Raw genomic sequence first — 20,065 nt, forward strand, 5'->3', positions numbered from 1 at the left:
AGGTCTGGATAGATGCAGGGACACAAATCTTCTTCTCATATGCAATCTGCTTAGGAGCAATGACTTCCCTGGGGAGCTACAACAAGTACAAATACAACTGCTATAGGCAAGTTTCCATCCAAGGGGGTTTAGTGTTTTAGCTAAATGATGTAAATAAAGTAGGGACAATGGGTTAATTTTTTTTTAATTAACTTGCTCCATGACATATGTGTGACTTAGGGACTGTTTGCTGCTGGGATGCCTGAACAGTGGTACCAGTTTTGTGTCTGGCTTCGCAATTTTTTCCGTCCTGGGCTTCATGGCACAAGAGCAAGGGGTGAACATTGCTGATGTGGCAGAGTCAGGTACGATGGTGTTGGTGGCAGTGGTGGTGGGCACTGCCGCCCAGCGTGTGAGCAAAGTTCTGCAGACCCAATCAGCTAACATCTAAGTGATAAAACAGAACAAGATTTCCCATAATTGCCAGAAAAAATAAGCACGTTGTTGATCTGGGCTTTAATCTAGAGCAGTGAGGGTTAGCCGGGGTTGTACTGTTTACTCTGTCTTGATTAACAGGGTGGCAAACACATTTCCTAGAGTGTGCTAATCCATTTGAGTTGAGATTAGAACTAAGATAACGACACCATTATCTAGGGACCAGAATGTCATTGATTCGAGAATTTTTTCCATCCTTCTTTTCAGACCTTTATTTTCATTCAAATGCAAATTGCCAGTGTTTATGTATTTTTCATAGCTTAGTTTTGCTTGTTCACAGCACTAGAGTAGGATTAGTACCTTGTCCTGTTGAAAGGACACACACACATACATTCCCAAATCTCACTGAAAGGCAAGAGAAGTTGGAGAACTCCATCTCCAGAGTTTTGTGGACCATTTCACCCGCAGGAACTCTAGGTGTTGCAATCCTGCATTTGTCCTCTGTAGCTTCAGGGTGAGGTTGGCAGAACTGTCAAAGTCCATTTTGAAACACTTAGGTTCCTCCCTTATTTCAGAAGTGTCCTTCCCATTAACATTCAGCTATGCACATGCAGAGGTAGAAGCTAAATCCTCATAGCTTGTAACTGTATCTCAAACAAAACAGAAGACATTTTTCCTGTGTGCATTTCTAGTCCATGAGGGCAGGTGTAACCATGTGTTTTCACATAGAAGAGACAGATTAGTTGGGAATTACCATGGAAAAATAATGAATCAGGCCTTGACAGCTATGAGGCTTAAAGCTAATCAGATTCTAGTAATAACGATGTCACCTGAGTGCACTTTGGATACTTCTTTCTAATTTTTTGAGTGCTTTTAATTCACCTGCATAGTATTTGAAAGATTTGCTCTGCAAACATGCTATTAAAATGAAAAAGTCAATATATCTTCTAGTCACATGGCTCTGGGAGTTAAGTCTTTAAGAAAAATATCTCACTTCAGAAGGGCTAATGAAAAACTAATGACATTGATGGCACTGCTGGATTCTTGGGTGGCTGCAATTGGCATAGCTCTTGCAAGTGCAATTAGTAACAATCTTGTCCATAAAGCTTACTTTGTTCAGAGGTTGATTGCTTTGTTTGGAAACAGGAAGCAAGGGAATAATCCTATTGAATGAATCATAAATAGCCCTAATTTTTTTATTTATATGTAGGTGGATCAATTCCAAGAGTAGTATTTTTAAGTATTTGTACATTAGGTTTTTATCTGGTCAATATTTATTCTAATTTTTATTATTATATCTCTGATACAGGCAGCTACATTCCTGTCACTTGACTTTTTTAGAATTAAACAATTCCATAGTTACACTGGATTGTTAGGTAATGTTTAAACACAAATTAACTCTGACTCTGTGTTTACAAAGCCTTTTTTCAACACCTCAAAAAGCATTTTTTTAAATGAGGAGTTTAATAGCTTATTATAGGGACAGCAAGGGCACTGATTTGCTCCTGAACTCGGCCTTTGAATTTTTTGCATATTTTGTTGTCTACTCCTTTATTTAAATCCACATCACTGATGGCCAGAGATTGCAGCTGTCTCACCGTGCGGTGGGTGCCTGTCCCTGCTGGTCTTTGGCTAAGTCCTAGGGGACATTTTTACATGACAGCAAACACTACTAAAATTATCCAAAAGTGTCCAAACCACTTCCCATGTGTTTTCTTGCTGCCTTTCTCAGAGAGATAAGTGCAGAGCTACTGAAGACACTTGGTCCCCCTGGGATGAGTGTCCCTGGACCCACACAGGGCTCTGGGCAAAGTTCTTGTTGCTGCTTTTCAGCACAGAAGGATTCAGCAGGTGCTTGAGCCTCTCTTTTCTGGCCTTGCCTTTTTTGGTTTCTTTTGATGCAAGGTCAGAACTGCTCCCCTGGGTCAGGGAAAAGTGAGCAGAGGTGCTGCTGCTTGGCCACAGCACTTGGCAGGAGATGTCCACAGGGCTGAGACCCCGTCTCTGCCCAGTGAGTTAAATTCCTCCTGCCCTATCCATGTCACCGTTTGTTTGCCCTCCTGAAAGCCACGGGAACATCAACAAATTTGCTGACATCAGAATCTCATGGCCACATTTTTTCCCAGTGCCAAATTCAGCATTGGTGCCATGTGCCTGGGACACACTTGTCAGGCAGGGCTGGCTCCTGCTGAAGGCACTGGTCACTGCTAGCCTTCACTGGCTTTAGCAGGTTTACTCAGCAGTTAACTCAGACTTCTCTGACTCCTCGCTGAAAGCAGATTTTTAATAAATGGCTTTTTTTTTGTTATTCAGAAGTTCTTTTAAAGATAGAGAGGAAAGCAGTTGGGGCTCAAAAAAACCATAGTGAGTCCTGTCTAATCCATGTGGCCTCTGTTTGGCTGGGAAAAATACTTTGCCACCCATGCAATTTGTAGCACTGTTAAACCAGCACAAGATTTGTGGGGTTTTTTTTCCGTTTTTTTTTTTGCTTTTTTTTAAATTCCATTTGCAAACAAATTCAGATTAAGCAGGTCTGAGGATAGTGCCTTGGGTTTCCTGATGCCTTCCTGGTCTCTGCCTCTGCAGCTCTCCAGCCATGCCACAGCACTCCATGGCTATCGGCCAGTGCGTGGGCTGGGATTGTGGCAGTCCTCACTGGCTTTTAATAGCAGCCACAAGTGCTTCACTTTTGCAAAACACCCTTCAAAACAACAGGGCTTCAAATTAAATACAAATTTTAGATTATTTATGTTTCGGTTGAGGGCTTGCCAGGAACATTTTCTTTCACATGGACTTTTTATGTTTCAACACTTAGCTTCAAAGGAAAATCAAAATTAGCTCAGGGCTTAGGGCACTTGGTATTAGTTGGTGTCACAGTGCAAGAGCAGTTTCACTGGCCAAAGCATACAGAATTGCAGCAAATTTTGAGGAGGGCAGTTTCACATCTGTCTCATCAATTGCACAGATAGCTGCAAATGCCATCTGGTAGCAGCTCTCCCTCAAAGAGGATCTACTGTATCCACTGAATTAAGGGGGAAAAAAGCAAAGCTCCCCAAAATTTGAGACATTCACCAATTTTTCTGGTATCTTCTGTCGTATAAAATCTTAGTTGTGTTTCATTTAAAATAAAATTAGTTACTTGATTGTTGGCTAATTTGTATTTATTTATGTTCAACTATTTTCAGTGACTTAAAGTTTTCTTTAGTTTGAAAAAAAAGTCATCTTGTTTTACCTCTTTCTCTTGCTTCTTTTTCCATCTTTCTTGTTGGAAAGGAAAAGTGGGAGGTAGGAAGAACAGTGTTAGAGATTTTTCTGTACAGATCAGAAATAACATTTTTTGGCCCCACACTGCAGCATCTTAAAAAAATGCCTTTTCCTATTGAAAATTACATGAATCCACTTGAAAACTGGCACTTTGAAAGCTCCTCAAAGTAAACAAGCAGATGAGCCAGGCATTCCTGGTTTCACTCTGAATTTAAATCTGCCCTCAGAATTTTTTGTCAGCCTCACCAAATTTCTTCATCTCCTCTGAGAGCCTGCCATAAATGCTGGGTTGCCAGTGTTCCTGTCTCCCACTGGTGGAGGGCTCTTCCTCTCTCCACAGAAGCTCTCACAAAGGACAGCTGATAGCACCTGGCTCCAGGTGAGGGAGCCTCTGGAGATGAGCACTGTGCCTGTGCTCCGTATGGGTACGAGTGAGGTGACATCTGGTCACAGGGCAGGCGAGACCCCATCTAGGGAGGAGCACTCCACACTTCAGGTTCCAGAGCAGAGAACCTGGGCACTCAACCTCAAGCACTCAGCCCCAGCCCCATTGGTCCTCCTACATTTGCAACCCATCCTACAGCTGGGGCTGATGATGGTCATGCTCAGTGTCACCGTGGCAGGTCCATGTAGGCTGGCCTGGATAGGGGCAGATGATGTAACGGGGAAGCAATTTTACACAGAGTGATTTTACACCCCAGCAGTTCCTAACAGCAGTTTTTTCAATTGCAGTTGATAAAATTAGGAGTAGCCTGATCACTCAGTGCAGCAGGGAGGGTTTGCAGAAGAGAGAAGGAGCAAACTCCTTGGAGAGCAAACCCCACTTTAGAACAGCCACACAGGGTTTGGAGGTTGCATACAGAGGGAGGCAGTGGTTGCATTAGTGGAGATCCCAGGGAATGTTTATAGCAGAGTCCCCTTCCCTGCATGCAAAAGAGTTTCATCATCATCATCTTCACCATGACCATGTGGGCTAGCAGTGGGATTCTGCCATTCCCTTGGGTCACCCCTTGCCCCCCGGCCCCCAAGACTGTCCTGTGTCTGTGCAGGGCAGGTGTAGGACACCTCCATTATTGGCATGTTTGAGACAGATGTTAAAACTGGAGATCTGTTAGCACTGGCCTCGGGGTTTGCCTGTGGTTTCTGCTGTAGTCATGCGTGCTTCGATTTCAGATAAAAGAGCCAAACTCTTTCACTTCTGGTATTTCCAGCTGCGTTTGGATTTATCTGAACGGAACCAGGCATTCCTGAATTTGAGGGTGGCTACCTTTACCAAAGAGCTGGTACTTACTACTTTTCTTCCCTTCCCTTCCCCCCTCCCTGTTTTCTCTTTCTCTAGGTCCAGGCCTGGCCTTCATTGCCTACCCAAAAGCTGTGTCCATGATGCCACTGCCCACCTTTTGGGCAATCCTTTTTTTTATTATGCTTCTGTTGCTTGGACTGGATAGCCAGGTTAGTACAATGGATAAGAGATGTGTGGCTTATTGTGTCAGCACTGCTGACTGAGAAAAGCTGGTTTTACAGGCATGAATTAAGAAGAGAATACCTCTAATGTTGCTTGAGAGGAATTCGTCTGGGTTGCTTTTTAGTGTAGGGGTTGCACTTGATGAATCTATATCTGTTGATTCATAATGTTGTGTTGCTCAGTAAGTCTTTGTCATCAGGAGTTAGTAGGGTTACCACACTAGGGCAGTATTCCCTAACCTAAATTTCAGTCCTAGTCTGACCACAAAATACCACCATTTTGGTTGCAGTGCAGTACTTTCTTACTTTGGAAAAAAAACTTAATTATTTTAAAACAAAGGACTGCAGCAGTCTGTTCCACAGAGTGCTCTGTGCCACTGCGATCACCTGCAGGGTGTACACACCATCATTAAAACACTAACAACTGCTAGGAATATGGGTTTTGATAGTTGCCAAGTGCCAAAAAAGAAAAGCAAAGTTGTCATGAGGTACAAAAAGCACAAAATGTTTTGTATGGTATATCCAGGGTGGCCTCAAGAACAGTGAGAGGACAAAGCTGCAGCCTTTTTTGGTGGCCTTGGGCTTGGAGGCGCTGAGCGATGTGGGATCCTGCTGACTTTCACGTCAGCAGCATGCATTCAGTATCTCCAAACAGGCCAGAAAGCATCTCAGATTCCAGCTGTACTGATTTTATAGCACACACTGCTGTTAATTAGTGAGCATGAAAAAAATCAAAAAGTTCAGTCAGGAAGTTAGGTTATTTTTCCCAGTGGCTACTTGTAGGAATGTTGGACTAAATACTGCCAAGGAACCTGTAAATCATTTCTAGATAGTCTACTCACAAGGAAACATGGGTGACCAGGGACTGTGCGGTAACTACACATTCAAAATTGCCAAAGTTTTCTGCACTCAAATGGAAAGTCACTAAGATTTAAAAAAAATATATATTCATAAGGATGAAAAGTTTCTGTAGCCTAAATGCTCTCTCATATGAGAGCTCCGTAAATGGATTTTTTACCCAGTTGTTGTGTACTTAATCTCTGACATTTTTTTTATATTTATTTTTCCCTAAATTGCTCTTTATGGCTTAATCTTTGAACTCTAGTGAGCAACTCTCAATGGCTCCAAAGTAAATGTGAAAGTACCCAATGCTGTGGTTCAGCAACCCTATGCTTATGCATATTGGAAGCTGTCTAGTAATTTTAAAAAGCTCCTCACTGCACAGAATGATTAAAACTAATTGGAGCGCTTAATTTCTCTCCTTCACCCCTCTGGTTTTTTGGAGAGCAGTCAAGCAGGTTTCTGGAATGCCAGAGCAGTTGCAGATCAAATCAGCTCGAAGGAAAGGGTTACATTTAAAAAGAAAACCAGTTTTACACAAGTCAAAGTAACAAGATGGGGGCAATAAAATTTTGTGGAGGACAAAATCTGTTCATAGGGCAGTCTGTATTTCCAAAACAGAGCTTCAGAAAGAGGGTAGGGTTGATATAGGGCATTTCTGGGTGCTGTAAGAGCAATGAGGTGCCAGGTAGGAAAATGCCTCTTTTTGTGAAATTATCTCTGTCATAGATTCCCCATGATAAGCTATTACTTAAGATGGTGTATCTACTTAAAGCCAAGATCTTTTCTACAGAGGCAGCCTTGATGGATAAATCCAATCCATGTCCTCATGTCTTCAGTGAGCTTGGTGCTTTGTACCTTGCCAGGTTGAAAGTACAGATCAGTTAAAAGATCCCTTCCATGGTTTTATTTGGGGAAGTTCAGTAGCTGCTTTCCTCCAGGGACAAAAAGATCTGGTTTTTGATTAACTTTAAACTTTTATTCAAATCTAATTTGGGTTATTTGCTTAACTCAAGTTACCCAGTCATATAGTTTTCCAAAGGCAAGTAAGTTTAAATACAGTTATCATGAAGCAAGATAAAGACTTTTAGCTCATTTATCCAGAGTTTCATTTTTGGTTTACAAGTGCAAATAATTTGCCAGATCATTGAATGGGGACTCTATGAGCAGCTCCATTATTGCTGCAGAAGTACCTAGAGCCTCAGTCGGAGATACTCTGCTCATAGATCCAGAAAGGACACGTTCAGTCAAGAGCTGCTGTTTCACATCAAAGTCTGCTTTCCCTTGGCTGGATTTTCACTAACAAACCCAAGAATAGAATTATATCAAATTTTGGAATTAACCTAACTAGTACCTGTGAGGTTTCCTAGCACATCAGAAAAAGGCTGGGAGGTACTCTCCTAGTTTGGACTTTTTTGAGTGTTTCCCTCTGCTTCTTTTCTGGCATACATCCTGTGTCCATCTGGGACAGTGACAGCATAAAAGCCACATAAGTGCCTTCCTGTCATCAGGCACGTAAGCGCCTCCTTCATCCTCGTGGCTTGCATTTGCAGAGCCCCTTTGGTAGCTCAGAAGGCTCCTAGGAAATAAAAAGAAATTCTGAAAGCTTGTTCCAACCTGTAAATTACGCCCATGCTCCAACCTCAGGGTTACAAAGGGATGGCTTCTATTTCTTTATTGAGAGCAGCACAGAGTACAGAGCTGGGGTGTTGCTGGGGAGGGTTTGTTCAAGTAGGAGCCTGGGTGGCATGGCAGGTAATGTTCAAGTCATTTCTCTGCTGTTGTTTTCACCCTGCAGTTTGTTGAAGTTGAAGGACAGATCACGTCATTAGTTGATCTGCACCCATCCTTCCTAAGGAAGGGTTACCGACGGGAAATCTTCATCGCTATAGTGTGTTTCCTTAGCTATCTTCTGGGACTAACTATGGTGACTGAGGTAAGTAGTACCAGTGCTGCAAATTGCCCTCTTTTTTAGCCATTTTTCAGGCCAGTTTTAGCTATGATTGAGACTGCAAAGAATTAGCCACTCATAGGAGTAGTGCTTTTTCTATGGACAGAGCATCTTTAGTCCCTAGATCTGAAAGCATTTTGAATGGGAGTTATATATCCCTTCCCTTTTCAGTCACAGGGACAGGAACGTGAAACCTCATTAAGTTCAATCTAATCTCAGGTACCAGTCAACATGAGTATGAATATTAACATCTAGCTCTAAATGATGAAACATATAGGAAACATTCAGCAGAGCACATTAAGAATCCATCCAGTGGCATTCAGGGAAAGAGATTTTTATCTTAATTACACAGATTTGAATTAATTAAATACCACTGGATTTATTCTAGTATAAACAAGACAGAAATATATTCCAGTGCCTGCACTGTTGTGATATTTATCTTCAAAATAAAATCCAAGTCAGATTTTACAAACAACTGGAAGAGCTCTACTGTGGGAGGTAAAATAGCACCTGTAACAGAGGTGCCCAAACCCCACAGTTTCTCAAGTGAAAGTGCAGTGTAGTGAGAGCAGAGTCTAACAGCAGAGTACAAATGGAGTCATAAAACAAAAAATGAACTATTTTCATGAAATTAGCCCCTTCACTCAATAAATAAAGACCTTCTTGATGAATTGGCTTTCATTTTTAGTCTTTTTAAGGTGTTAATGTTAGGAGGCAACCTATTACTTTTTGTACTATTTGTTTCTTTAAATGCCCATCCTAAAATACTTGTAAGAAGGCAAGATTTAAGTGTCTCAGTAGATTATACTAAGTGGCCTAATTTTGTTTAATCGCTGTCTTGTTTGGAATTATTCCTGTAATAAACATGCATATTCCCTGGGGAAGGTAATGCCAAATATTTACCTTACCTACTTGCTAGATGCTGCTTCTTGTTGGACAGGAGCCATTAGGATATGTTGGTAGATGCTGCTGGGAGCTGGGCCTGAATTCTTGGGGTTTTTTTTCCTGTTGGATCCTAACCAATTGTGTCTCTCTTTTACAGGGTGGCATGTATGTTTTTCAACTCTTTGACTACTATGCAGCTAGTGGTGTATGCCTTTTGTGGGTTGCATTCTTTGAATGTATTGCTGTAGCCTGGGTTTATGGTAAGTGAGAATCCTTTCATCTGATATCTTTTGATGAGTCAGTGACAATTTTGCTAGGCAAATATTTAATGATCAGCCACCCCAGAGTCTTCTTCCCAGCAGCAGACACATGCCATTAGTATAAATTTGCCCTGACCTCTTGGAGACAAATTTGCATCTGGGATGAATCCAACCTCCAGTGTTTTTTCCACAAAAAATGAGTATTCTTCCATTGCTAATTAATAAGGGCACAATTAAGCATTTTCATGTGTTAAGTTTAGAGGTGAGAGTTTAAAGTGTGGCCAGCCATGAAAATTTCTGTTTGTCTCTCAGAGAATTTCCTTTCAGAGCTGCAGTGTCTGCAGGGACAAGCCAACCAAACAGAAAGTACAAAAAGAGCTGAAAAGTGTATTCTGCACCATTACTTTTAGGCAATGCCAAGAACCAAGGTCTGACAGTGGCCTCTGTAGCTGCCTGAGCTGTGGCTGGGGAATAATCAGATGTTTGCTGATTAGGACTGGTTATTTTCTTATTCTCCATGTATTCCATCTCCTCAGAAAAGCAAAACAAACAAAGTCAGATTTCTGTAGAAGCAGGTGCACCGTTTGCTGTCAAGTCTTTCCCATAGTGATCCCTCTGGGAAGTTCAGTGAGAGAGGAGAGCATGTGTGACAGGGGCAGGAGAGATTAGCATTGCCCTCCTGCAGCCAAATAATGAGGGGAGAGATGGGATGAGAGAGTCCCCAGACATTTGGGCTTTTCAAGAAAATCATTTTGGACTTCACAGCTGTGGGAAGCATTTGAAGAATACCTCTGACACCCTCATCTTCCCTTTAAATACCCCTTGGGGAGCCGAGGAAGGCAGCTTTAATCCTACAGTATTTACAGGGCTTTTATTTGCTCGGTTCTTGCAGGCGCTGATAATATTTATGATGCCATTGAGGATATGATTGGATACAGACCTGGTCCCTGGATGAAATGGAGCTGGATTGTGATCACACCAGTTCTTTGTGTGGTGAGTACTGACCTGTGCTCTTTCAAGTCTTACGTCTGGCAGTGCTAAGGCACCTCTTACTGCTTCTCTTCAAGGGAAGGCTGTTGCATTCAGAGGCCAATTTGCAAAGAGAAGCTGAAGGCTTGAACATACGTCTCAAAGACATCATGTTCTCAGATGTCAGCTGTTAACATGACAGCTTTCTACTCTCTACTGTGCCTGCACAAATTGCAGTTGGCTACATTTAAGTGGATTTTTCTTAGGATTGGCAAAATTCTACATTCATTAAGAGAAAATTCACTCTCCAAAGCACAGTTCCTACTTTAAGACATAGGACTGCTAGGCCATTGTAACAAAAAGACTTGAGCAGTCTGAGGCAGACCTCAGCTTGAAGTATTTCATTGGGTGGGAAGAACATCCTGGTAATCTTGCAGTATACAGCAAATAGTTGAGCCCTGAAGAAGGATTGGCCGTGTACTGCAGCTGTTCAGCACCATCTCTTAGCACTCTCTTGTCACACAGCAGATGCTATAAGCAGATGCAGATGCTCTTCCAATGATTTAAATGGAAGAACAATTCCCCCATTGGCTTAAAGTACATATGGTATCCATCAGCCCTGCCTTTCACTGCCTGTCTTCCTCAGGGCCAGTGGTAGCACCAGAGCCCTACTGCTTTTAGCGTTTTTTTGAGCCTCACTTTGTTTTCCTTTCTCATCCACAGGGATGCTTTATCTTTTCTTTGGCCAAGTATAAACCACTGACCTACAACAAGGTCTACACATACCCAGACTGGGCAATTGGCCTGGGCTGGGTTCTTGCCCTTTCCTCCATGATCTGCATCCCTATGGTGATGGTCATCCGCATCATTCAGTCAGATGGGTCGCTCATTGAGGTAAGAGCAGTTGTCTGTCTAGAGGAGAAAGGGAGCTTTAACTTTTTATACAAAGTAGTGCTTGGAAAACTGCCACCTTGCCCAGATAGGGCAAATAAGATTGTTAAAGATCAGCTGTCCTCTGGGCAAACAGTAGGAACAGAACAAACACAAAGCCTTCTGTTCCAGATAAACACCAAGTGATTTTACTCGTGTCCCACTTGTGCAGCTTCCAGCTTGGCAAATCATTACCTCCACGTGCGGACAAACATTCAAGGACTGAGGTGTTTCTGAGTTTCAAGTTTCCCTTCTCCAGCCCACAGAGACACAGAAGCACCATCCTGAAAATCGCTGAGAAAGAAAAAGAGAGAGAGACCTGGGTCAAACCTGGTTGTGTAAAAACTCATTGAATTTCAGGGAAATTCAGATATGCCTGTGGATTGTGTGGCTCTCAGGCATGAGCTTCACTGTGGGGGACTAAATAAAAGTCAAACCCTCTTGAGAGAGGGCTTCACTTTTTAGCTTTTAAAATTTGCGTTTCTTTTATTTCAAACTGAAACACTGGATCCAGATTGGCCTGGTATTTAGAAAACTTTGGGTCTGATTCAGACTTGACAGTGCACATTCCCTCGGGTTTGGATTTGCAGGAAATCTCTTGCCCTTAGCAGCTCATTGTGGGCTCCTCTAATTTGTTTTTCTTGCAGTGGAAGGTCTTTAGAGGCTGTGCAAGCAAGAAACTTAGCAATTCTCTTCTAAGTTTTCAGATTAGTTTTGTTTATGCCTAACGAGTCAGTCTTAAAGGCAGCTCAGGGTATTCTTGGAGAAGAAAGTGGGACACTTTGGGTTAGGCATAAAGAGAATTTAAAAAAATACCAAACCCAAACATTTCCCAGAGCACAAACACTTGCATTTGTTTTTGTCCAAGTGTTAATGGTCTTTTTCAGCTGTGGCCAGGGCATAAGTGTTAATTTTCCTGCCTACATTGTCACCATTGTCACCATGAGAGACAAGTCTAAAAGTAGCCAAAACACAGCTCAAAGACCATGTTAGGGAAGGAAAGAGAGTAAACACTCTAGATGCCATTTAGTTCTTCCTTTGTGAGCTGAGATGTAGGACAGAAGTCGCCACTTGGCAGTGAAGGCTGGGCTGAGAGGCAGAGCTGTTTCTAAATGAGGAAGGAGGACGCGCATCATTTGCAGCACTGAAAGCCCAACGTGCAGGATGCTGGAAATTGCTGGGACTACCCTCCTGCCTGACTTCCCTGCCTCCAGTCAGGCTCTGCAGCTGAGCAGGAGTTGAAGGCCCCACAGATCCCCACAGCCTCACAGAGCCGCAGGCGCGCGTCTCCCACCGCCGCCCGTCCCTGTCCTTGGAATGCCGCGTCCTGCACGTGGGGACACAGAGGCCTTCTGGGCATCTCAGCTCTGCTTTCCTTCTCTCTTTCAGAGGATAAAGGCGGTGGCTGCCCCCAAGGAAGTGAATCGGTGGTCCAAAGAAACGGAGAGTGGCACCCCCTTCTGCCCCAATGGAACTTCAAATGGCGGATTGATCAAGCCAACTCATATCATTGTGGAAACCATGATGTGAGCTCTCTCTGTGAGAGGATAAACCTGCTTTAACTGCCGTTTACTAACCATAGATTCTCATAGGACCAGGTTTACAGAGCTTTATATTTGCACTAGGATTTATTTTTATTTCTCACAGAGAAAGTTATTTTTTGTGTGTGTTTTTTTTTTTAATATTTTGTAAGGTAATCACAGCAGACGTCTCTCTGTAGAGGGAGAGCTTTCATATCAGACTAGACATATTACAAGAATTTACTATTATTGGGTTTTTTTAAATATATATATCTTTATCTCTAAATATTATACACCTTACCACTTGAATTTATTGTCTTGCCAGCAATACATTCAAGTCTCAGAAAGCAATTTTAGGTGCTGGTATGGTTGGGAGCAGGGTAACCTACAGAACACACAAAAGGAGCTCTGTTGAGAGATAGATTTTTTTAAAAATGCTGTTTCAAGAGAATTTTCAAAGGTGTAGTATTTCTACCCTCTGGTTCAACTGTGGTAAACGACAGGAGTCAGGGTCACTTTAGGGAGTGGGTACAGTTTTGTTTAGTGCAGTCCCTGGATAGGGATATAGCCAAACAGCTGGAGCAGGGAGTTTGCAAGGGATGAAGAGAAGCTGGGTGTGAACAGTCTTGTGGCTGTCCCTCCCAAGGACAGCGCTGGGACTCTGTCACACTGATGGGAGAGAACTTGAGGAGGGCATTTGCAGGATTTGGCATGGTTCAGTCTTTTTTTGTTGTTGTTTTTAAAATTTTTGAGGGTTTTTTACCTAAGTGAAATGCCTGCTGTTTGTGTGTGAGCAGGGTGGTTGAGTACCTGCTCCTGAGTTTTCCAGCAAACCATGTTTTGGTGTGGTGGCACTGGTGTAAACTTGAATTCTGCAAACTGGGAGGGCAGCCTGTCCCCAGGGCAGCACAGGTGAGCACTTAGCAGCCAAGAGGGGAAAAGCAGCACCTGCCCTCTGGGTGTTTCAGGTGTTCACTTGCTCATTTGGACTTTGGTTTGGGGCAGGAAAATAAAGGAATCATTTCTGGACTCTGACCGTCCAGAGGTGAGCACAAACCAGGTCATCCCTGGCAGGAGGAACAAAACCACTCACCTGGTGTAACTGGTATTGATAACAGACACATTGTTAATAATAATAATAGTAATGATGATAATAATATCACACAGCAAACAGGTGCTTTTCATCCACGTATCTCAAAAATGCTTTTCCAAGTTCGGTAACCAGGATTTGCTTTATTTATTTATTTGGGGGAGGGAGGTCATTGCTGTTGGAGGAACAAACAAAAGGACTAAGTGAGTCCCTTGTCCCATGTTACTAAATAGCAGTCGTGGACCTAGAGCCCCCAGTCTCCTTGCTCATCATTGGGTTAAAACATGATTTTATTTTATTTTACTTTATTCTATTTTATTTTATTTTATTTTTAGGAGGGCTGGAGGGTGGCAAACATATTTATGAATTTTATCTACTGAAGAAACAGGGCTCTTTGGAATTTAAATTAAAGCAAAGGGAACATGTAACACTGAAATACTTTGTATTGGTCAGAAGGAATTGGGTACCATTCCAGGTGAGGCTGGGAAGAGAAGAGAAACCACTACAAGGAGTATAGGAATGGGGGTTCCACTTTATGTAGTGCAGGTGAATGTTTCCATGGGGAATTGGATCCCTGAAAACTGTCCAAAATATGGACAAATGCCTTTTTCTTTTTCTTTTTCTTTTTTTTTTAAACTTGAGCAGGTTGTGCTGGGAACAAGTTCTCCAGCGAAACTCAGCCTTGTCTTGTGGGCATTGTATTAGAGGAAGAGAGTTTTTTTCTTACCATACCACAGGTAGTCTATCCAAAGGTATTTAGAAGAAATGCTTGATAAGAACAAAGTTTGTATCTGCTTATTCTGCTGTCAGCTTAGTCTGTCAGGGCAGAGTTTGTCATTTATTTAAACAGGAACATAAACAGTTCTTAACATTCCTACACAGTAGTTTTATTTTCTTTTTTCTTTTCCCGTGGGCTAACTGGCCACAGCAGCACAAATATTTCTTAACTTGCTGGTTTCCCTGTAACAGAAACAGGGAGATTTAAAACTAAGAGATGGACCAAAATAATTACTAATTAAAGAAAAACATCGCTGCATCTATAACTTCCAAATCTTTCTAGTTTGAATTTGTAGATACTTTTACAACAGAGAGCTGAGTTGCAGCAACAAAACCAGTCACAGTAGAATTGTGTTTTCTTTTTTCTGGTTGCTGTATTATGAGAGTTCTAAAGGAAACTTTTGCATAGCTGGAGATAGCAAACATCTAAATGACACCTGCTGGGCAAGTGGCAGAAACCATCCAAGGTCACAGAAGGAATTCTGAGAGCCAGTGGGTGTCCTCAAATGTGCCCAAAATAAAGAAACATGCATACAGCAATTTTATTTTTTTAACAATCAAAGGCAAGAAAATGTAACCAAAGATAACTCTCTTGGTGAGCTTCAGCTTGGGCTCTCATTTTTGAGTTACAATCAGTGTCTGCAGAAAACAGGCACAGGTGAAGAGGGAGTAGAAGGTATGGGGGGGTCTAAATTAATGGGTTTTGTGAGTGCAGATGAAACACTGACGTTTGATTTCTTTCTTTTTTTGTATACATACATTGTCATACAACTGTGTTTGAGATTATATAGTTTGAACATGACTTTTGTGCTATAGAGCTGAGACAAGCTTTAGTTAGGGGAAAAAAATGGTTTGGCTACATCGAAGATGTCTCCAGCAAGTCAGCTGGGTGTTCAGGCCTCTCCCATATTGTGGAGAGTGTCTTTGTAGGAAGAACCAGAGGGATAATACTACACCTTTCAAAGTACAACTACCAGAGAATAGAACCCAGCCCCATTTCGATACAAACTGTGCCATTCAAATCAGTCGCTTCCATGATCCAAGTGAAAAGGTCTCGCACAAATGCAACAACCTCACTGAAGATTCTCTGTGTCAGCTTCCCTGGCCCTGCTGTGCTCTGCAGTAAGACTGCAAGGGAGGGCTGGGACTCACCAAGAGCCAACAAATCATTGTTTCTGGAAAACAGTTCCCCTCTCCCCTCCTCCCTCTCCTGCCAAAAAAAAAAAAAAAACTACTTAATTCTTCTTATTATATCTGGGGTTTGAGTTCCAGTGAGCACATTTGCATTTTTACAGTTTGGGGTTTTTACCTAACAATTTTATCAGATTTCTAAACTTTTCTTGGTGATAAATTTGCATTTCAACATGATCCTCTGCCAAATTTATTAAAAAATAATTTTTTAAGAAAGTTTGTGTTTTCTACCTATTTTGACTGCAAAGACAACTGATTTTTTTCCTCTATTTACTTGTTTAAACTCTTATGACCTACTTTACCTGTTTTGTGTAAATGCGGAACTCTATGTTAAAGCATCATGACTAGTTATAGATGAACTGGTTTGGATCTAGGGAAAACAGTGCAGTTTTGGCATGAGATCTTTAGAACTAGATCCTGGAGATTTAAGCCAGCATAAACCAAGACAAAATGCACACGTTTTCATGTTTCATGTACCTTTGTATTCATGGGGTCTTCTGGGCTTGAAAACAGCAGAGTTTCAGCAGTATTTATTTCCAGTTGAACTGAAATCAAGAGGTAGTAGAAATGTAAAGGGGAACATATTCCCCATGAGATTTTTCTGACCTGTTTCTTATTTTTCTTAATTTTCCAAACCTTTTCAGTTCACCTGTTACTAGTGATGATCTCTCTGAATGATCATCTATTGTAACGGACTTTACCAGTAGTCTGTATCTCAGTGTTTAAGCAGTATGATTTCATAAATAGAACTGGTTTTTTATTGTTGTTGTTATTATTCTATTTTTCCTTCTCATCATAGCTCATAGCTTTCCGTTTCATCTGGTCCAAACAGATCCACACACTTAGAAAAGTCCTTTTTAAAGTTTGAGATAGTAGGTCCACAATGGATTTGTTCTTGTGATGTAAATGAAAATACAAAAGCCTGGCAGCTGTATTTGCCATCTAGAAGTGCTGGTGGCCACCCCGCAGCAGCAGTGCAGCTCCTGGAATTAGGGGTGGTGGAGGGGAGTTAGGAATGATCTGCTGGAACAGCTCAGCAAAACTGGTTTTCACTGCTGTTCTTGGGGAGAGGAGGAAATGAGGAAAAGTAGGGGGGGAAAAAAAAGTGCAGCCTTACAGTTGCTGTAACACTGAAAAAACCCCAACAACATCAGCAGAGCTTTTATTGTCAGGACAGCACCTCCTGCAGCTGTTTCCAGTCCTGTTTCCAGCCCAATCCTCCTTTCCCAACTGCAGATGCTTCTGGTTCCTCTTCTTTGTCTCAGCATTAGATAACTCAAGTAGATCTGAAGACACATGGACATCTCCATTCAATAGATCTTTTCCAAGTCTCCTCCTGGTCTGTTTTTATTTGCTAAGGAGATTTTCAGTTTTGTTGAGGTTGTGCTTGTCACACTTGGGTTCAAAGCTCCCACTTGTTGCATCAATGGCAAACTTCCAGCTGTGGGAGACGGATTTGAACATTTTTGAATAACTGATTATTAGCTTCTATGTCTTGTGGTCCCTGCAGGATCACTCATGGAGGCATAATGTATATAAAATGTTAAATAAGCTGTGCATTGAATGCAGTGGACAAGTTAGTTAAGCAGCTCAAGTACACTTGGAAGAAAGATGACCCTGACATTATTTCCAAGGAGATTCAATGGAAGTTGCTCACTTTCAGTAAAAAGAATAAAAATAAATCTGTGTTTAAGTAGAGTAGTAGATGAAATCTTCCACCCTCATATGCACGCACACAGTGGGGACATTGCTTCTATTCCTAGGCTGCAAATCATGTGTGTAAATCTTGCCAAGCTGTTCAGGATGAGGATTGAGGAGATTTAGGCACCACTTGCCTGCAAAGAGCCAACCTGCCAGGGTGTCCAAATGGTCTTTCCTAAATGGGAGTGGTGGAAGAGGGACAGTAATAACAAAATCCTGGACCATGGCCCCTCCGAGGAAGCCTTAAGGTTGGATTTGTAAACTCTCCTGGCTACTTGCAGGCACCACATGGCTCCTGGCATGGGAGGTTGGGTGTGGTGTGGGTTCAGGCAGCTGCCCTGGACTTGTTTTCTCCAAAATCAGCATCCAAAGCCTTGTGGTTAGGATTGACGTGTAGTTGTGTATTTGTATATTTGCATGAGCAAAGGTCAGGAACTGTCGAACCCTGGTAGCTTGTTTTATTTCTTATAATCAAAGATAAGCTTAAGAAACAAAGTATTTAGTTGATTTGATGACACTTGACATTTAAGAAACCCTTGAACTAGTGCAAAAGAGGTGCTCTGAGCTCCATACTTTGGTCACAAAAATTTTCTTATGGTATTAGTGGTCAATTTGAGTCAATGGGAGAGATTGCTCAAGAGAGACTTGAATATAACCAGCACCAGCACCCACTGGAAAACTGCCCAATCCAGCCCCACACCCTCCACCAGATTGTGGCTCTTTTCTGCCAGCCCAAAAAAAATGTGTACATGGATAATGCTTCTCTGGAAAAAAAAAAAAAAATCTCAATTTGTTTGTTTCTTTTAAAAAATAAAAATAAAAAGTCCCATTCTTTGTGTGGTTTTTTTCCAGTTGTCATTGGGAATTGGTGATTTCAATTTACCCATGTCCTAAAACAAGAGCAGAAATAGCTTGAGATACCATTTCACCAAAAATAGGGACAAGCTCAAAATTTTGCAGGTTGAAAATTTTAAGAAAACAAATCACCCACCCATCCCCATCAAAGGTGGAAAACTTTGGTGACAGGGTTTGTGACTGGAAAAGAGCCTGACCCTGCTTGTAATGCTGGGCAATTGAATGGCAGAGCAGACACAGCCTTTTTGTATTGCTGCTGTGTCCTCATTTGAAATAATCAGTAAAAGCGTCAGAATTTAATTACCACGAGCATTAGGAGTAAAGTAAATTGAAGAGAATTTTAAAGGAGCAAGTTTTGGAGGCTTGCTCCCAATGGCTCTGCAGTGCACAGTGGGATGGTGCTGCTCACTTTCCCTTTTGCAGTGCCGGGAAAACATGGCCTGACTTGAGAAATCAGAAGAAATAACGGGAAAAATAAAGCTATTAAAAAAAAAAAAAAAGAAACTTGATGCTGAGGAGCTGTGCACATGTGTGCATTTGTGGGGGAAGGCTTCAGCCCTGTAGCACAGTGAGCACGATACACAGTGTTCCCAAATGTACCTGCTTCTGCAGCTGTTAGAAAGAGTCGATTTTTTTTTCAATATATAAAGAAAAAAAAAGAAAAAAAAAGAAAAAAAAGAAACCAAAAAAAAAAAGGAAAAAACAAAAAAGAAAAAAAAAAAACCAAACCAAACAGTGGCAAAATTCTGTTGAGAGGCTGATAAAAAAACAAAACCTGAGGGGGCAAGTTGAGTTAGCTCATGACCTGCTCCTGTCCTGGAAGCCAGCGCTGGTCTCTCAGCATTGCAGCATCCCAGTACTGTTCTGAAGTGCTCGTTGTTCAATAGGATGTTGTTTTTTCTCCAGTGTAATGTTGTGATTGTTACCTGATAATATTGCCAGGGACTTCACATTGTAAGAGGTGGTCCATCTTGTTTGATGTATTTGGCTAAGAAAACAGTGGTGTTTTTTAAATTATTTAAATTCCTAGCAACTGTGACTACAGTAATGTGATAATGAGTAGCACATGCAGCGAGGAGGCGAGGGCGATGATGGCCTCCTTAAAAATGTCATCTGAGCTTTTTTAAAGAAAAAAACCTTAAAAATATTTTTAAAACATTTTAAAACATTTTTTGTGTGTTCCAAAACGGAATATTTGTATTTGAAAAAAATCCTGGAGTGTAATTTAATCCTAAAACTCCCTTGCCTTTGTGTATATGGTAAATGTTTGTATTTTGCAGTTTCTGTTTTGCTTTTTAGATAAATAAAATGTATATGGATATTTTTAAGTCATCTTTGCTTTTTTAGATGAGTTTGTAATCACCTTATAACTGAAAATAAAACTTTCCTTTATAAACCAGCTATGCCCTTGGATGGTTTTTTTGGTCTTTGAGTGGCTCAGTTTTTCCTTTAAACCTATTACTTATTTTGGGGTTGTTGGTGTGGGGGGTTTTTGTCCTTATAAAATACTATATATATAAAATATGTGTAATCACTATCTAACTTCACATTTTCCATGGTTTTACCCTGGTTGACAGCACAGCCCCACACAGCCACTCACTCACCCCCTCATCCAGTGGGATGGGGAGAGAGTGAGAAAGGTAAAAGTGCAAAAATTCATGGGTTGGGATACAGACAAATTAATAGGTAAAAAAAATGGGGTGAGGGGAAAAAAACCCACAACAAAATACATCAAAGAGGTAAAGAACAAAACAAAAAACCCCAAGTGATACAAAAGAAAGCCATTTCTCACCAGCAAGTGCCCAGCCCATGCATGGCACCACTACTGTGAGAGTTCAAATACACCAGAAAAGCCCAACAGGAAGAAAAAGAAAGGAAAAAACCCACCCCAACATTTCTTTTCCTGTTGCATGAAACTGGTTATTTCAAGCTCGTTGATGGCCTCTTCAGTCAA

General features: G+C 41.5%; 1 protein-coding gene across 6 annotated transcripts in view; it reads left to right on the plus strand.

The window, feature by feature from the left end:
- SLC6A6 (solute carrier family 6 member 6) overlaps positions 1-19,510 on the plus strand; it is a 57,926-nt gene extending 38,416 nt beyond the window's left edge. For all 6 annotated transcript variants that reach the window (XM_039559161.1, XM_039559162.1, XM_039559164.1 and 3 more), the window contains 8 exons: positions 3-106; positions 220-344; positions 5,018-5,130; positions 7,781-7,918; positions 8,976-9,078; positions 9,971-10,071; positions 10,771-10,941; positions 12,367-19,510. In XM_039559161.1, the coding sequence (XP_039415095.1) occupies positions 3-106; positions 220-344; positions 5,018-5,130; positions 7,781-7,918; positions 8,976-9,078; positions 9,971-10,071; positions 10,771-10,941; positions 12,367-12,507 (996 nt within the window). In that variant the 3' untranslated portion in view covers positions 12,508-19,510. The remainder of the gene's footprint in view (positions 1-2; positions 107-219; positions 345-5,017; positions 5,131-7,780; positions 7,919-8,975; positions 9,079-9,970; positions 10,072-10,770; positions 10,942-12,366) is intronic.
- Positions 19,511-20,065: the final 555 nt, after the last annotated feature.

The sequence above is a fragment of the Corvus cornix genome, chromosome 12 (assembly GCF_000738735.6).
Source record: "Corvus cornix cornix isolate S_Up_H32 chromosome 12, ASM73873v5, whole genome shotgun sequence".
NCBI classification, from domain to species: Eukaryota; Metazoa; Chordata; class Aves; order Passeriformes; family Corvidae; genus Corvus; species Corvus cornix.